Raw genomic sequence first — 19,567 nt, 5'->3', positions numbered from 1 at the left:
AAACATGCACGGTGATGAAACATACACACCTGTCCTGTTGTGATACGCAGCACCAGAGTGCATGTCTATCCACGCGCGCGCACATATGTGCACACATCAACTAATTCAGGTAACCAAAAACCCCAAAAGCTGTTTTGACTTAAACAAAAGAGCCTTCCACTTTGTTAGGAACCAGCTTCAACTCTTCAGTGGAAAAAAAGTTAAAATTAACCCCAAAAAAAACATACATATATACACACACACGTACATACATACATACATACATACATACATATCAGCACAAGGAATACTGGTAGAACATTCCCATCAAAATGTCTTTCAAGTGTAAGCATAACATGCCGGATATTGTTATTTGGTACAGACAAGAAAAGTATGCACCGTCATAGAGGTCGGCTATTCTGCTGATGTGATTATCTCTTTGAAAATCAAAGAGAAAAAAAGATAACTAAGGGCAACTTCTTCGAAACGTCCAGCTTCTGTATCAGGATTGCAGATTTTCATTTATACCAATGATAATTGGTGCACTTGATCTTTTTAAGTAAATACCTAACAGTCAGTCTGGATAAGCTAGCTTGGATTTTCAGAAAAAGAAATCAACCAACTGGTTCCCACAAAATGCTGTAACATCATAGGATTTTCTTAGTTTTAAATTTCTCCAACAGCGATGATCAACGCAGCTATAGTAGTAGTAGTAGTAGTAGTAGTAGTAGTAGTAGTAGTAGTAGTAGTAGTAGTAGTAGTAGTAGTAGTAGCAGCAGCAACAGCAGTAGTAGTAGTAGTAGTAGTAGTATATACAGTCAGGTTATTGTGAAATATTTTGCGAAGTTTACCCACTTATGAACATTCAGGCAAGCTCCCCCCCCCACACCTCTAGTTAATAGTATTTCCTATTTCATGCTCTTCGGGTTGTCATAAGAGCCTCGATAAAAGGCCACGTAGACAACAAACCACTTTTAATTTCCCCGCCAAACCGTAGCTGTCAAAGGCCGAATTTCCTTACAGGCGATATTGATGGAATAACTCAGTTGTCTTTTGTAAAGGATGTCGATGACTACGTTATATAATGCCTCCTTCTCGTTGTTAAAATGTTGAGGAATGCTTTGTTCTAGAATTGTCAGCTATTTCTAGTAGGACGAAGGGATACCCTGGCTGGCTGGCTGGGGGGGTGGCGAAGTCTCCGTGAGAAGAATATTTTAGAGATAAGATAACACCAAGGGTAGATAACTCTTGTATTTTCTCCCCAACATAAACAAGTGAAACGACTTTACTCGAGACAGCAGCTTGTTAAGTTCTGCTGCATTTCTATTCCTGACATTAATCTTCAATGATAATGAAATGACTTTGTTAATGTTATGAAGTAATCTATCACGCATATGCTTGATGGCTGTCGTATGTATTTTCGTAACGCATTGATCAAATATTTCTACATCCAGTAACTCTTCTTTTCACCTCTGTTGATTAACCCTGCCTTCTATTAAATACATATACATACATACATCATATATATATATATATATATGTGAGAGAGAGAGATGGAAATATTCGTACATGCTATATACGTAAATATTCCTCCGCCACGTATTTCACTGATATCTATGTTACACACCAGCACAACACAAAACATTTCTCTCTCCTTTGTGTACTTTGCGAGAAGATAAAAGTCATTAAGTGTAAACATGGTCTTTAAATTAACTAGAACTGTCTACCACACATGGACCAAACTAACCCCACGTGTGTTATTAACCGATGGAATACGACAGAGTTCGGTCGATGCTAGACGCAAATTATCTTCAAATTGTTATCACTTGGATTGTAGTTCTGCTAAAAGAATCGTTGATAAATATGACACAATTCTTCTCGACTGTGATGGAGTGATATGGGGCACTGATCATGTCAGTCGGATGGACAAAGTTAATGAAGCACTATACAAGCTTCGACAACATGGAAAACAACTTTTATTTGTGACCAACAACAGTTTATATTCAACGAACATGTTCTTCGACAAGTTTGTCCAATATGGATTTGATATCAACCACGACGAAATATTTTGTATTACTTCTGCTACAGCTTTTTACCTGAAGTCAGTTCTTGGAGTAAAAAAATCTGTCTATGTGATCGGTTCTGAAGCTATGGGAACAGAATTACAAAACTTAAAAATCGATCATTTTGGAATTGGACCAGAGCCCGACTCGACCTCACGTAAGATAGATGATCTTTTAGATATGCACTTTAGGGACGATGTTGAGGCGGTCCTGGTTGGATTCGACGAGTATTTGTGTTATAACAAACTTTATAAAGCCTCTAGTTATTTACAGGACCCTGATTGCCATTTCGTAGTGACCAGTGATGTTGAAATGGGGACCAAAATAGGCCCCAACCGATACCGTCCTTCAGTCGGGACCGTGGTGGGCGCTGTTTCGGCGGCTGCTTACCCGAGAAAATATACTGTTGTTGGGAAACCAAGCTCTTTTCTCTATAAATTCATCAAATTGAAATTTCCTGAATTAAATCTTAATAAAATTATTACAATCGGAGACAGCCTAAGGTCCGATGTGAAATTTGCCAAAAATATTGGTTCTGATTCGGCATTGGTACTGTCAGGAGCATCAGACATGCAGACACTATTAAATACTCTCGATATGGATAAACCTAACTATTATTTTCAGAACCTTGCTTTGTTTGCTGAAGTACTGTGATATCTATTTATCGTTTATTTAACTATTTTTGATATAGAACTTCATGTGTTGTTTTTCTTTAAACAAAATTACTTGGGCTATCTTCGAAGACGTCAAGTGTGTGTGTGTTAAATTTACTCGGAAGTGTATTTCTATACAGAACTTTTTTTAATAAACCTCTTTTATAAAGAACTCGGGAAGAAAAGATACACGTATTTCATTTATATTCTTAATTTTTACTTTGATTTATTCATTTACAGTTGTACATGTATTTACAGATTATTATATAAAAAGAAAAGAAAATAACATTAGCATCATTCGTTAATCCTTGTAATAGTTATTAGTTTTGATTGGGATTAATTTCATGGTGATTGAATTAACTTTTATGCTAATTAATAACTTGATGTTCATGTCAACAACCTAGAGTCATCTACTGATGTGTTATAAGGACGGTATGTGCGTTTACAGGCAGAATCGTTGGCACGCCGGGCACAATGTTTAGCGGCATTTCGCCCGTCTTTACTTCCTGAGTTCAAATCCCCCGAAGTCGACTTTGCTTTACATCCTTTCGGGGTCGATAAAATAAGTACCAGTTGAGTATTTAGTGTTGTATAACAAAGTGTATTTAGGTATTAATGGAGTGGCTGAAAGAAGGATCACCGGACAATTTCTGCCCCCATTTTATACATTGTTAAAAATCTATGAAATAGATAATAAAGCACCTAGTTTTTAGTTTCATCTGAAGGTAAATAGTTTTACTTATTTAGAACTTCAGATATATATATATATATATATATATATATATATATATATATATACACACATTATAAATATATATGGTCTGTTTTGATGTACTAAATATCATATGCACATGTGTGTGTGTGTATTTCAAAATTTCAAACATGTTTAAAACAACTGAATTTTTGCTTTCTTATCAGGGTTTTTGTCATATTCAGCACGATTTCTTTCAACACATACACACACACACACACACACACACACACACACACACATATATATATATATATATATGCATATATACATACATATATATATATATATATGCATACGTACATACATATATGTACATACCTACATATATATGTATATATACATGCATATATGGGTACAGGACATTAAAAAAACGTGGACAGAATGAGAAACGAGAACATAAAAAACAAAAAGATAGAAAACGAACTTTTTTGAACAACGAAAAAAACAAACAGAGAAACGATACATGCAGTAGATAAAACAGGGGACAACTGATGAAGGGAATGTTCTTTATGTTGCATGTCTCGTTTCTCTTTGTTTCTTTTCGTTGTTCCGAAAAAATTTCGTTTTCTATGTTTTTGTTTTTTATGTTCTCGTTTCCCATTCTGACCACGTTTGTTGATGACCTGTACCCATATATGCATGTATATATACATATATATGTAGGTATGTACATATATGTATGTATATATATGCATATATTTATATATTATTATATGATTGAACGCCACGCATCCTTTTCCAAGTAAGTTTTATCAATATATCTCTCTATATGTGTGTGTGTATTTATATACTTATACATATGTGTGTGAAAATATATATAAACTTGGTGAAAAATGTAATATTAGCACACAGTTATGCATTCAGTATCTCTATGTACGTATGTGAGATATATATATATATATATATATATATATATATATTATGAAAGTGGGAGTACATCAAGATACAGTCTTCAGTCTTCGCCTATTCACTGTAGTCCTACTGGCTATCACAGAAGAATTTTAAACTGTATGTCTACAGGAATTTCTATATGCTGATGATCTAGTTCCCATGGATGTATCTATAGGGGAATTAGAGAGGAAATTCCAGGCATTGACTCTAAACCTAGAATCATGATGCCTCAAGATAACTAAGCAAGTAGAAAAGTTTTAGTAAAATGGAAAATAGGACCTTGGTATCTTCAGGGAAATGACCCTACTCAATGTGAAGAAAAGTAGATGTATATTCCATATGTTAGACCCAGCATAAGTTATGGACACAGAAGTGGTTTAATGGAATCACAGGCTGACTAAGAGAGAAAGTTGGCTTCATATGTGACAGATGCACCAGATTAGTAAGTTTTATGAACACACCAGAAGTTGATTCCCTTAAGTGCCCAGATGGCTCATTCATAGAGGCAGATGATGTCTTTTGTTTGTTTGTTTGTAGGGAAGGTGGTTGCTCCAAAAATATAGTAGCCTGGGTAAGAACAAGTTGGGAAAGGTTCAGGTACCTCCTGCCACTGCTAGCAACAAAGGTCTTTTCTTTCAGAGTAAAAGGTAAATTTTATGACACTTGTGTTAGAACTGTGCAACTGTTTGGTAGTGATACATGAGTTTTGAATGCAGAGGAGTCGAGAAGATGAGAAAGAACTGAAGCTAGAATGCTCCATTGGATGTGCATTTTATGTTTTTGTCCCCACTGTGGTGTTTTGTATGTCCTTGTGCTGTCCTCTCTGTGTTATGGCCATAGTGCCAAATAAAGAAAAGGTGTGTGTGTGTATTAATCAATTAAATTCCAACTTAGTCTGATTTTCATGTTTTATTATTTGGAATTTTTACAATATTGAATAAACTAGTACTTTCATATGTTACATATATATATATATATAATTATATATAAAGGGCATTAACTGTGTAGTAATGCCTCACGCTTCGAGGGACTAAATAAGTCAAAAACTACCAAAAAATAAGCAACATATTTACTGAAAGCGAGGGAATGCAGTTTTCAAAATTTATCTCTTAAAAACATTTAACTCGACGGTAGACCATATATATATATATATATATATATATATATATATATATATATATATATATATATATGATGTATGTATATATATATATATATATATTATGTATATAGTGTGTTATGAATTTATGGAAAGAAATCCCATAAAACTCAACAATATTGTCAAAAATGAAGAAGAGATGTTAAAATATATAAGTGAATTTTAATTCATGCAGACAATCATTTCATACAGTGGTATAAACATCATGCAAATTCATGGTTGAATAGAATTAATTAGCTTAAATTAAATTAATTATATATCACTATACTCTTCAATGCAAGAAGAATAAACAAAATTTCTACAAAGGACTTGAGAAAGGATATAGCAGAATAGGATCTAGGAGATTCATAGTTAACCTTATGAGAAAAAGAGATGTGAGTCTAGTTAGGCTGTATCGGTTATTTGAAAATATAAGTAAAAGAGGCTTCAGAGATGTTCCCTCTATAGATGAGTAAGGAAATTAAGAAATTCTAATCCCAAATAAGTCATGTAGGTGAAAGATTGTATAGAAATGTCCAATGGAAAGGCATGGCTATATCTGAATTAAGATATGACCTGACAGTTAGAAACAATACTTAGTGTGGTGTATGTTTTTAAAAAAATTTAATACATGAGAATGAGGTTAATCTAGAGGAGATAGTGTATAAAGAGCTATTGGATTATTGACATAAACAAGTGTTAGAGAGGTAAATAAAAAGGTTAAAGAGAGAATAAGATGCATAAAATGGACTTGTGTTTGCATAAGAACTAATATTCGTTAGTATGTATTAGATATAAGGGAGAAAAATAAGTAAAAACAGAAAAAATAGTTGTTAGTCTTACAATTTAGATAGTAAATACTTGCTGTGGCTATAAAGATGGAAAAAGAGCGCTCAGAGATTCATTATTGCCACGTTAAGAATAGGGGAAAATAACAATGTAGAGAAGATAAGTGAGCTGGGAATGAAATATAGGAAATAGAGGGTTTAATTTATATGTATAGATATGTATGGTTATACAGTAACTATGCTTAAGTATAGATAAAAATATGAGGTAAGGAACTAGCTTGGCATAATGTGAGAGGGATATATAGTGGTATTAGGTTAGTAATTAATATTCAAGTAATAGCAGAGTATTGTGTATTATGAATATAAGAAAAGGTATGAGTATGGGGGTACACATAAGTATACAAAAAAATTTATACATAATGTCATAAAAAAAGTCTTATATGGAAAAAATTGTTAGTATATTCACTTATACATTAGTAGAGGCATATCTGCACATTAGTATACATAGATATAGGAATTCTAGTTGTTTTTTGATTAGGGTATACATAAAGGAAGGAATATATATAGTCATAAATATATATAGTCATACTGGTGCAAAGAGAGAAAAGGCACATGCATATAGATATAAGTACACACACATAAAAAAATAGTAGTATATATATGTGTGTGTATGCGAAATATATGTATATGTGCATACGTTCGAGCACCGTCCGAGCGTGATCGTTGCCAGAACACCAGCTGTCTGGCTTTCATGCCGGTGGCACGTAAATAGCACCATTTGAGCGTGACCGTTACCAACATCACCTTCCTGGCACGTGAAAACACATTTGAGCGAGTTCGTTGCCAGTACTGCTGGACTGGCTCCTGTGCAGGTGGCACGTAAAATACACCATTTCAAGCGTGGCCGTTGCCAGTACCTCCTGACTGGCCTTCGTGCCGGTGGCATGTAAAAGCACCCACTACACTCTCGGAGTGGTTGGCATTAGGAAGGGCATCCAGCTGTAGAAACTCTGCCAAATCAGATTGGAGCCTGGTGTAGCCATCTGGTTCACCAGTCCTCAGTCAAATTATCCAACCCATGCTAGCATGGAAAGTGGACGTTAAACGATGATGATGATGATGATGTTAGCGGCAACATATAGTGAATAAACACAATAATAATAGATATGCACACACAGATGACATATAAGATCCATATCTAGATATGCACTCATGGTTGTAGGCATGTAAGACACCAAGAAGTACTATATGTGTTTGCATATATCAGCAGTAAAATATATTTAATTATCAGGTAGAGTCACAAGTAACATAAAACAGTATTAGTTAGAATGGGTACGTTGAGGGGGTTTAAAAGGACACATTATGCAAATAAAATAAAATACAAAAATTATAGGCATATTATACACTAATGGAGGTGTAGGGAGAGGTAGTTAAAGTGTTAACCCAATATATGGTGGGTCATGCAATTGTTAAAAGGAAAAGTTAAATAAAAAAGTATATCAAGATAGTGTAAGGTACAGTGATGTAAAGAGGGTGTGATGAGTAATCGTATTCCATAGAAAAAGATAATATATAGAAACATTTAAAAAAAAAACACCAAAAATAAATCTAAACAAGGGGGGGAGTGAAGAATTATTTAAGATTGATAAAAAAAAGAATTTAGTTATGCGTTTACATGAAAAAACTTTTTCATCCCTAGTGTTAATCAGATTTCCGTTCATTCTGATTATGCTATAGCTTTCTTCCAAACATAACCTACAAATTTTATTATTATATCTGTAAGAAGGGGCAGAAGATAGTATTTCCCAAGAAATTGAGAAATCAATATTGTTTTTTTTTTGAGGCGCCAATTTTTTTTAGATAGACCACTTTTCTAAGGAGGTCAAGATTGACTGTCTGTGTGAACTTTTGTTTACCAATCACCTACCTCTCGTAGCTGAATCTGTCAAAGAATTAGAGAAGAAATCTCAAGCTTAGAATCAAAGTCTAGAATCAAGAGGCCTCCAAGTAAACTCAGAAAAAATTAATGTTTTACTTGCCAGGAAAGAAGAAAGGATTTGACTGTCATTTACTTGAAAAGGAGAATGTAGGAATTCTATAAGGCATGACTTTAGTGGTTAGGGTGTTGGACTGATGATTGTCAGATTGCAGTTTCAATTCCAGGACCAGGTGATGCATTGCGTTCTTGAGCAAAGCACTTCATTTCATATTACTCCAGTTCACTCAGCTGTGATGGACTGGCATCCTATCCAGGGAGGAATATATACACCATGGAAATCAGGTAAGTGACCATATGCTCCTTACAGAGACATGTGGACTAACTAGCCAATATAAACTATGAAGTGTAGTGGGGTCATAGATGGGGTGAGAGAAAAAGACTTCATATGTGACTAAAGTATAGGACTAGTTAACTGCAAGAACACTTGTGATAAAAAATCTTTCAAATGCTCAGAGGATTCACTATAAGTACTTAATAACCTACCCTACATAAAGGGTCTAATTAGCAGTGAAGGTGAATGCCCAAAAGTCTGATAGCCAGAATGAAAACAGTTTAGGGAGCAATTGCATAAGCTAGCCACAAAGTGAGTTTTTTCTCTTATTGAAAGGCAGACTGTATGATATATATGTATAAAGTGTGATGTTACATGGAAGCAAACTGTGGGCATTAAATGCAACAGTTAAAATGAAATGAGGTAAGCATTCTCCACTGGATGTGTAATGTTTGCATGCATCAACAACGAAACACAAATGAACTGAAAAAAGTTCTGGATATTGGAATAATCAGATATAGTATGAAAGGCAGAAGACTACACTAAACATATGTATAAACAACAGAGGCAGTATGAATATCGAGAGATAATGTTTATGCCCACCATGGTGTTCTGTTAGAACAGTATAGTTTGTTTTAACAGAACATCCACATTTAAGGGAGGAGAAATATTACATCTCAGTATTAACAAGCTCAATGGCTAATCACGGCACCAGTGCCTGATCTGGCACTATCACTGGCAAGGAGATGAGTCACCGCTATCTCTAGTGGTTAAGTATCCATCATTGATGAGACCAAAGAAGGTCGAAATTATGTGATCTAGTAGTCTCAGAGATGGAGATTTATCTCTCCGCTAGCATTATAAACAAGAATGCATTTTGCACCAAAAGCCAATATGAGAGTTTCTCTCATAGTATCTACTGCAATATAGTTTGTTCTGACAGAACATCCACATTTAAGTGGGGATAAATATTACTTCAACATATGATGCATATAGAGACAGAGATTTGAATAAAAAAGCGTCAAGTGGTTCAAGTGGAAGGAATCCATGAAAGGGGGAAACTGAGGAAGAAAGGATAAGTGGTGGTCTCAAAATGATGAATCTCATAAAGATGATGTATGATTGCAACATGTAGTATGATATGGAATGCTGGAGGAAACCTGTCCAACCCATGCAAAAATGGTGAATGGAATATAAAAATGATGATGATGATGATGATTGTTCATTCTTAACACTCTAGCAGATATAAATGGAAATATTTGTTAGTTACAAGATGGCAAGCTGGCAGAATTGTTAGCATGCCAGGCAAACTGCTTAGCATCACTTTGACCAGCTATATATTCTTGGTTCAAATGCTGCTGGGTCGACTTTGCCTTTCATCTTTGCAGGGTCAATAAAATAAGTACCAATTAAGCACTAAGGTCAATGTAATCAACCTAGCCCCTCCCCTTAAACTGCTGACCTTGTGCTAAAATTTGAAACCAATATTTGTTAGTTATTGTTTTTCACCACTGGAGAACACCTCCTCCCTTTAGACAACGTAGTGTTCATAATACACTTGATTCACCAGTGTAAGGGTACTTTGCAGTGTTACAACCACATTGAAGCTACCCTGCCACTGGACTGATGAGTCTCACCAGAGCATGAGCTCTTGGTTATAGGAATTGGCAAAAAGAAAACTATGTGCTGATGTCTGCTAAACAGATAATAATTTGTGGGGTGTTCACAGTTTGGTGAGAAACCTCATGTTCAAATCTGCCAGAACATAACAAGAATGAAGAGATGTTATTGCATGGATTTTTGCTGTTCTGTGTGTCCCCTTTCCCTCCATGAACCACTTTTATATTATTTATATAATATGATGGTGACACGTAAAAAGCACCCAGTCCATACTATAAAGTGATTGGCATTAGGAAGGGCATCCAGCTGTAGAAACCATGCCACAACAGACAGTTTGGGTCTGGACAGCTCCCTGCTAGCCAGCTCCATGTCAAACTGTCCAACCCATGCCAGCATTGAAAACAGACATTAAACGATAATGATATATAACAAATAAAGCAATGAGCTGGCAGAACCGTTAACATGCCAGGCAAGGTGCTTCTTTGCATTCCATCCTTCTTTGCTTTCTGAGTTTAAATTCCACCAAGGTTGACTCTGCTTTTCATCTTTTTCAAAGTCAATAAAATTTGCACCAGTTGACCACTGGGGTGGATGTAATTGACTCATCCCACTCCCACCAAATTTCAGACTTTGTACCTATAGAAGAAAGGATTATTTATGCAACAACTCATCAGTAACCATGTTCAACTATGTCTCCATTTCCCCTGCCATCCACTCCTCATCTCACTGCTGGTTCGTTAGTGAGGAATTGTCTTACTTTAACTATTAAAAGTGATGATGATTTTATGGTTTGCTGTCACTTCATTACAATTACTATGGTCATTGTAATCACCTGATATCTGGTTATAACGTAATTACTGGAGCCATATGATACTTTGTACAAATTATTGTGATTATTTAGTAATATAATACTGTGTAACATAATTTTTATCCTTGGGTAGCAACTGTTATTTTTTATTTACTTACTCCTAGAAAGTATGAAAAATGGTTAATATTTCCTTTGCTTTTGTTACATTTATATCAAACTCCAAGCAGTCCCCCTCAATGCATAGCTATGATGCTCCCCCACTACTCCTACTCATCATCTGAGAAGCACATATTGTCAGCCCCTAAGGGACCTGCTCAAGTGGTTACAGTCAAGCAACTGACAAGCAAATTTGTAGTACTGAGTAGAATATTTGTTGTAACGATACTTCTGCTTCAGCAATTCAGTGCTAAATCTGACTGAAATGTAATGGAAAATAGGTCAGTTTCAAAACATTGATGTCCAGGTCACAAAAGCAAAGTTTGAAGGGAAGAGTAGTGATTTCCTTTGATTTCTAAATGGAAACAAATAGAAAATAACACTTATTAACCAAAGACAAAAAAATAATTTTAATTTTGTTTCACAGTTTAATTACTACGACTGTGTAATAACACATATTACAGTAATCATTAAATAATTCATTATAATTACTGTACTCGTGTGGTACTTAATCATAATTCAAGTACCATAGCCATCTGATATTATTATGGTCATGAGACATTTTCAACTTAAAATATAAAATATGCATCCAAATACCACATGGCATCTTTTCTGACATTCAACTGATTCTCACATTTTACATCCTTCCAGACTAGTAATACCAATATGATTCCCCTGTTCATTCTACCAAATTAGTCAAAAGTTTTTTTCTACAAATTCATGATATTGAGATTTTGTCTTGGTAAAGACAAATTCCAGACTCCCCTATTGAGCATCTATGACAAAGCTGAATTTATGATATTTGTTTAAGTTACAAATGAAAGCAATACATTGAAATCACAGCTGAATTCATAGAGTTCTATAAGGATGGAATCGTTATTTCAGAGACACACAAAAATAATGTGAATGACTAGCAGACTGGTTATATATCACATCAATTATGTATCAGTTATATATTTGATTCTTTATGGAATCAGTTCAAGAAAATGGTAAAAATTAGTGTCAGCATTCCTGAACAATCTTGCTGAAAACATGATTAAAATATTTGAAAACAATAATTATACCTAAGGCCTTCATTGAATTTCATTATGAATTAACAAAAAATAAATGCATAAATAGAAGTTGTTTTATTTATATGATTGTGTATAAATACATATATGTATATATATGTGTGTGTGTGTGTGTATTTTTTGTTGGCACTCCATCGCTTACAACATCGAGGGTTCCAGTTGATCTGATCAACGGAACAGCCTGCTCGTGAAATTAATGTGCAAGTGGCTGAGCACTCCACAGACACGTGTACCCTTAACGTAGTTCTCAGGGATATTCAGCGTGACAAGGCTGAACCCTTTGAATTACAGGCACAACAGAAACAGGAAGTAAGAGTGAGAGAAAGTTGTGGTGGAAGAGTACAGCAGGGTTCGCCACCATCCCCTGCCGGAGCCTCGAGGAGCTTTAGGTGTTTTTGCTCACAACGCTCGGTCTGGGAATCGAAACCGTGATCCTATGACCTCGAGTCCGCTGCCCTAACCACTGGGCCATTGCGCCTCCATATGTGTATATATATATATAATATATATATGCAGAATTCTGGTTTAAGCACCCCCAAATAACTCCACATGACTTCTTTATTTTGGGGGAATTTTCAGAAAATTTTTGCGAATTTAAGTTCTACACACAGGAAATCATACATTTATGCAAAAAAAAAACAAAAAAAAAACAAAGCAAGAAATTTTTTGTGTGTGATTTAAGGGTGGTTTAGTTATTATTTTTAGCACATCTCACGACCACCTGAAGCCTTGGTTTCTTTGTCACATCATATATTGATGTTTTTCAATATTTTTTTCCCCATAAACACAAATAATGGAATGATGATGCACCCAAGGGTTGTCCATTGCGGGTATTTAAGCAAAAAAACTTCAATTTCAAAAATAAATTTCAATAGAATGGAAATTTTAGGATTTATGGGGTGGGGGATAAAAAAATTTTTATTTTCTCTTTTTGTTGCATAATCGTATGAATTCCCGTGTGTAGAACACAAATTCACAAAAAAATTTCTGAAAATTCCCCAAAATATAAAAGTTATGGGGGACTTAAATCAGAATTTCGCCAATATACATGTGTGTGTGTGTGTGCGTGTAAGGGTAAGAGCCATATATATACACACACACATGTGTCCGCGTACGTTTATTCATCCATAGCCTAAGAAACTACATTACTGTAGCGCGAGCTGTGTAAAGGAGACAATCGCAGTAAATATGTAGAGTTATTTCCCATGATATGTCAGGTTGTAAATATTCTGTTGGCTGAGATGGCTAAAACTCTCTATACAGCAGCGAATTGCTTATCCATTTACCGGAAATCCAGGAATACTGTGAAATATACTGTACCCAGTATTGAGTAAGCAGTCCCTGTTTTTTATGTTGGTTAATTTGCTTATGGTGTTAAAAATAGTTTTGTTGTTTACTTCTCTGCTTCAGAAGCATATTAATTTATACCTATATCAGTTAAATACAATCATGTTCTTTATTTTACTTCATTTAATTTTCATCTTGTAAACATTATACTATGTACATATTATATAACATTATGCAATGTACATAGTAGAGTATGTGATATTTTAATAGATGAATAAATGTCAAACAGATCCTACTTTAGAAATGCATTAATTTGCATCTTTTGAATATAATTTAATTCTTTTCTTTTTACATTGTTCATCTTATATTTTAAGTATATATATTTAGGCCAGTTTCTAGAAAACTGGAAAATATAGAAATCCTGACCACTTCCAGTCCCAAATTTGCAAGATATTTGGTCCTGTACTACATTAAGTACCAGTAATTGATTAATCAAAATTTGCTAGCAAGGTTACTCTGTATGTGTTAATTGATTTACCCCTCCCACCACCACCACCACCCACCTGTCACCTCTCTTTTTTTTAATTGAAATATTCATCATCAAAAGAGATTTAAGTGCAATCTGGTTTGAATGCCACCAAACCACACATGAATCTGAGCCTCGCATCCATGAGTCAATCTTGTATGTATAAGCCATCATTCAACCTGTTCAGGATTCGAACCATAATTCAATAGGCTTCGAACATCCAAAGAGTAACCAATCAAAACGTTACTTTTAGAAGTACTTCCTTAACTGTTTGACATTCAAATTATTCTATCAAATGTAATGCTTATTTATTCACATTGTTTTGAATTAATTATGCATTATCTGGTAGCTTTGAGATTTTGATGATGTCATTTTTATTTTTAGAGTGATACTGTAGGGTAGATGTAAGAGGCCAGATCTGACCACTTTGAACATGAAAAAGGTAGAATATTTGGGACAATATAAGGCCAGTTTAAATGCTAAAGGACTAAGCCATTTTTTGGTACTATTCGGTGCCACTTGGTACTTCTTGAGAGTCATCCACACAAAATGTTTATCAAATATATAACTGATACATAATTGATGTGATATATAACCAGTCTGCTATTCATTCATATTATTTTTGTGTGTATCTAAATTACTTAGTATTTAAACAATTCTATTTTCCTACATCATTCAGCATATAAGATATAAGATAGTAGTGACTTTTTCATCTCTACTTTCACAAGGACAGTGAAGGCTATATTCTGCTGTCAAGATCAGAATAATACTAAAACTTGTTCACAATAGCCTCCCAGTGACCGGGACCTTTGGAAATATGCAGTTCGTGAGAAGACCCGGCAAGGCAAGTGAGAGCATAATCTGTGACCACTGCCAGAAGTGTAGCCAGCTCACTTATTCATATCTTTACTTCATTGGACACTAAAAACTCTTCTTGCAAAGACCTATTAAGGCAAGTGAATTTGGAATTTGGAATTTGAAATTTGAAATTTGAAATCGAAATCGAACCGAATCCAACGACTGGCACCCATGCCAACCTCTCCTTCATTGGACACTAAACTCTGCTTGACCTGTTGGGGCAAGTGAAATCGAAATCGTAATTGAACCGTACTCGATGACTGGCACCTGTGCCAGTGGAGCACTAACAGCATTGTCCAAGCGTGTTCATTGCCAGAGCAGGTGTCTGGCTTCCATGCTAGTGGCCCGTAAATAGCACTATTTGAGCATAATCATTACCAGTGTCGCTTTCTAGCACTTGTGCTGGTGGCACGTTAGAAAATCATTCGAGCAAGGTCATTGCCAATGCCGCTGGACTGGCTCCCGTGCAGGTGGTACATAAAAAACACCTTTTTGAGCATGGCTGTTGCTAGTACCGTGTGACTGGCACTCGTGCCGGTGACACGTAAAGGCACCCACTACACTCTCGGAGTGGTTGGTGTTAGGAAGGGCATCCAGCTGTAGAAACTCTGCCAGATCAGATTGGAGCCTGGTTCAGCCTTCTGGCTTGCCAGTCCTCAGTCAAATCGTCCAACCCATGCTAGCATGGAAAGCGGACGTTAAATGATGATGACGATGATGATGCTAATGATGATTATTACTGTTATTGTTATTATTATTATCATCATCATCATCATCATCATCATCATTATTATTATTTTTATTGAGAGAGCAGTGCTTGCCATCAAAGTAACACTGGGGTAAAATATATGAAGCCCATTATACCCATCATGACTACCCATCTGATAAGGGTTCGCCAGGCACATGAATCACAACCATGTATGCGCAACATGGTGATCTCATATCAAGACTAACAGTGCATAACCTTTCAGGTGGGGCCCAGTTAAAATTTTCTTCAGGTCAAGTAGCCCATCTCACTCAAAAGGTCCCTGAATAAGGGTTGTTTAAGGATGTTGAATGAAACACCCATGTTTCCAAAGGTAAATTATCCAAACCCCAAAGAATTCCTCTCAACACATGGCTCTGATGCTACTCCCATAACTTCCACTCATGATCATAAATGCACATATCACCAGCCACTAAGGGTCATGCTCAACTGCTTACGGTCGGAGCCATTCAGCATCATGCGTTCGGTCGATCAAGGGTGCCCTCTCTCCTCCCTTCTCTATGTACTGACTCTTGAGCCATTACTGCGGAAGTTGGAGGCTTTGATGGGTGTTCTGCATGATCTAGGCTGTGGCAAAAGTGTGTTTGCATATTCTGATGATGTCACCGTCATAGTGTCGAACCACAGGTATATATACCTGATTGGCAAAGCACTACAGAAATATGAAGTGGTGACAGGAGCTAAAATGCACGCGAAAAAGTCAGTGGACTTGCAACTCGGCAACTGGAGAGGTAAGTCCATGCTGTCCAACAGCATGGTGGGGCACTGGAGAGACGGTCCTATTAAGTTGCTTGGAGTTTGGTTTGGTCCAGACTCTCAGGTGGAAAAGAACTGGGATAAAATGATGAGCTGGGCAGCCAATCTCACACAGAAATGGGCCAAGAGAAAGCTGTTTCTGAAAGGTCAAGCATAGATGGTGAATGCATACATCACATCCATCATCTATTACCGTTTGACTGTCATCCCTTGCCCTGTTTGCTGGTTGGCCAAGCTGGTGCACTTACTCTTCCGCTTCCTATGGTAGGGGCGCATTCCAGGCGGGCAATGTGGTCGGTGGTAGTTCTACTCTAGCGTTCTATAGCAGGCTAGTGAAGGGAAAGTACGATGATATTCTCGGGGAAAGTCTGGGCATCGATGAAGATCAACTAGCCAGTCTGTTTTGGAGAACTTTTGGGCCTGGGCCTATGGACAACTTCCAGAAATCCCTTACCTGGCAGTGCTACTGAAGGGTGATGCCTGTTCGAGATAAACTTTACAGGCATGGAAGTGCTGTCAGCCGGGCCTGTCCGAGGTGCGCCCAGAACGACGAAACCGTTCTGCACGCCCTAGTCTAGTGCCCGAGTATTGCTGACCTGTGGGTTAAAACTCCCAAAAGGGAGTTTTAACCTACAGGTAGGACAAATCTGCATGTAGGACAAATCCGCATGTAGGACAAATCTGGCTATCAGCTGAATCCATTGTGAAGATTGCCCCACCGCCCTCTTTTAGCTGCGAGGGGAAGGCAATTTTTATTTGTCTAGTGGCTGTAGCAAAAGAAGTGGTATGGTAGACCCATTTGAAAGGGCTAAAGACAGGCACTTTCCTCTTTGGCCAAGCCCTCATCAGCTTTTTCAAGTTTTACTTGAAAAAGAAGTTGAGGATGGAGAGGGAAGGTTGCCTTGTAGCAAGTTTGTTGAAAGGTGGGTGAATGTTAGAAGAATGGCCAATTCTGAGCATGAATCTGTAAACAAAAGGAGAAGGGTTCTTGCTCTGTTGTTCAGGTACCCATGACTTTTGTGGGATTTTTCATGAGGTCCTTAATGCACCTCCCCTATTGGGAGTTTTAAATTGTTTAATTTTTATTGTTATTATATTGTTTACACATTGTAAAACCCATTGTATTGTCCTATTTTTGTCTTTTATGTTGTTGTATGTCTCAATGTAATTTTTTTATTATTATTATTATTATTATTAATTATTCATCACCACCGCTGCTGCCGCCACTGCTACCGCCGCCACTGCTGCCGCCGCTGCCACCACTGCCACCATCATTATTATTCAGGCAGCAAGCTGGCTGAATCATTAGCAGGCTCGGCGAAATGCTTAGCAGCATGTCATCCATCACTGTGCTCTAAGTTCAAATTCTGCTTAGGTCGACTTTGCATTTCATCTTTTTGGGGTCGATAACTTGGAACAATTATTATTATTGTTGTTGTTGTTGTTATTGTTATTATTATTATTATTATTATTATTATTATTATTGAGTGAGAGAGCAGGACACTGGGGTAAAATATACGAAGCCCATTATACCCATCATGACTACTCGTCTGATAAGGGTACACCAGGCACATGCGTCACAACCATATGTGCGCAACATGGTGATCTCATTAAACAGCGCATGACCTTGCAGGTGGGGCCCAGTTAGAATTTCCTTCAGGTTGAGTAGCCCATCCCGCTTAAAAGGTCCCTGAATAAGGTTTCTTTAAGGATGTTGAGCAGAACACCCATGTTTCCAAAGGTGAATTATTCAAACCCCAAAGAATTCCTCTCAACACATGGCTATGATATTTCCCCACTACTTCTGCTCATGATCAGAGATGCACATATTGTCAGCCACCAAGGGACATGCTCAACTGGTTAAGGTCAAACAACTGACAAGCAAATCTGTGGTATTAAGCAGAATATTTGCTGTAGCCCATCTTTTTATACCAAGACAAAACAGTGTACATGATAACACTTCCAATCAATTAAGATCAGAAGCCATAAGAGCCATTGCCTGGTATGCATCCGGGCATTTATTATTATTATTATTATTATTATTATTATTATTATTATTACTATTACTATTATTATTATTATTATTATACAGATGTCTTATTTTTATCATGTGCTTTCAGTGCACTTCTGAGCGCAGCTCTGTGTGCCTTGGGTATGTGCTGTGGTTTGTTGTGATGCGTTTATTTTCACTGTATTCAAAGTATTTTATATAGGATGTGTGCGGTGCTTAGTAGTGCTATTTTCTTTATGCTATATATACTTGTAAGTCCTGGTGTTTTTGTTATGTATTTGTCTGAATGTTTTTTTATCATACTTAATGTACCAATTATAATAATAATAGGAATTGTTTCTGTTTTTAGGCTCCACATTCGAATTGCCTCTATTTCCAGATCTTTGTATTTTGAAAGTTTCTCCATTTCTTTTTGATACTTCGAGTAGAAAGTATTTTTTTTAGTGATCTCTGACAACTATATCCAGCCTATTAGCCTTGATTTCTCTATCTGTGTGTATTGGCATATCCCAGAGTATGGTTGCTTTCTCATTTTCTGGGGTGTACCTATACCATCTTTTTTCTGATGTTACCCCATAGTGTTGGCATAGCTTCCAGTATATATAGGTCCTAGCTCTGTCATGTCTGTGAATATATTCCTTCTTAACCAGGACTGGGCAGCCAGAGATAATGATTTATTGTTTCTTCTTCAGATATTCTGCAGTTACTTTTATTTCTTATATTACATGCTTTTTGTAATTTCTGGTGAGAAGTCTTTGATCTTGTGCTGCAATTAAAAGTCCTTCAGTCTCTGCTTTGAGTCCTGAGCTTCTCAGCCATTGTCAGGATTTTGCTTTGTCCGTTTCTTTTCTGTTTAGCTTTACCCAATATTTACCTTGTAGGGGCTTTTCTTGCCATTGTTTTATCATGTTACGTTGCTGTTCCAGTTTTAGTTTGAATTTCAGTTGTTTTACAACTTTTGTTGTTTCTTCTTTTTCTTCATAGTAGTTAGGTACTATGACTTCTTTTTTGTATTTGTCAGCTTCCTTAAAGACAGTCTTTTGTTTTGTGGCTATTTGTATCAATTCTCTTTGTTTCTGAAATATTTATGTAATCCTATGGTGGTTATTTTGTAATAGTTTTCTAGCTGTATAAGGCCTCTACCACCTTTAATACATTGTATATATAACTTTA

At 36.3% G+C, this 19,567-nt stretch overlaps 1 protein-coding gene across 1 annotated transcript; it reads left to right on the top strand.

Annotated features, from left to right (window-relative positions):
- Positions 1-851: 851 nt before the first annotated feature.
- LOC106870490 (uncharacterized) lies at positions 852-2,978 on the top strand. The gene has a single exon (XM_014916603.3). The coding sequence runs from the start codon at positions 1,677-1,679 to the stop codon at positions 2,694-2,696; it is 1,020 nt and encodes a 339-aa protein (XP_014772089.2). The 5' UTR covers positions 852-1,676; the 3' UTR covers positions 2,697-2,978.
- Positions 2,979-19,567: the final 16,589 nt, after the last annotated feature.

The sequence above is a fragment of the Octopus bimaculoides genome, chromosome 19 (assembly GCF_046866305.1).
Source record: "Octopus bimaculoides isolate indiv1 chromosome 19, ASM4686630v1, whole genome shotgun sequence".
In the NCBI taxonomy this organism is placed as follows: domain Eukaryota; kingdom Metazoa; phylum Mollusca; class Cephalopoda; order Octopoda; family Octopodidae; genus Octopus; species Octopus bimaculoides.
The sequence above is the reverse complement of the archived record's forward strand: the minus strand, read 5'-3'. Positions and strand labels throughout refer to the sequence as shown.

What these genes read in the sequence shown, in the direction of transcription:
- LOC106870490 (XM_014916603.3), top strand. Translation starts at nt 1,677, where the DNA reads ATGGTCTTTAAATTAACTAGAACTGTCTACCACACATGGACCAAACTA.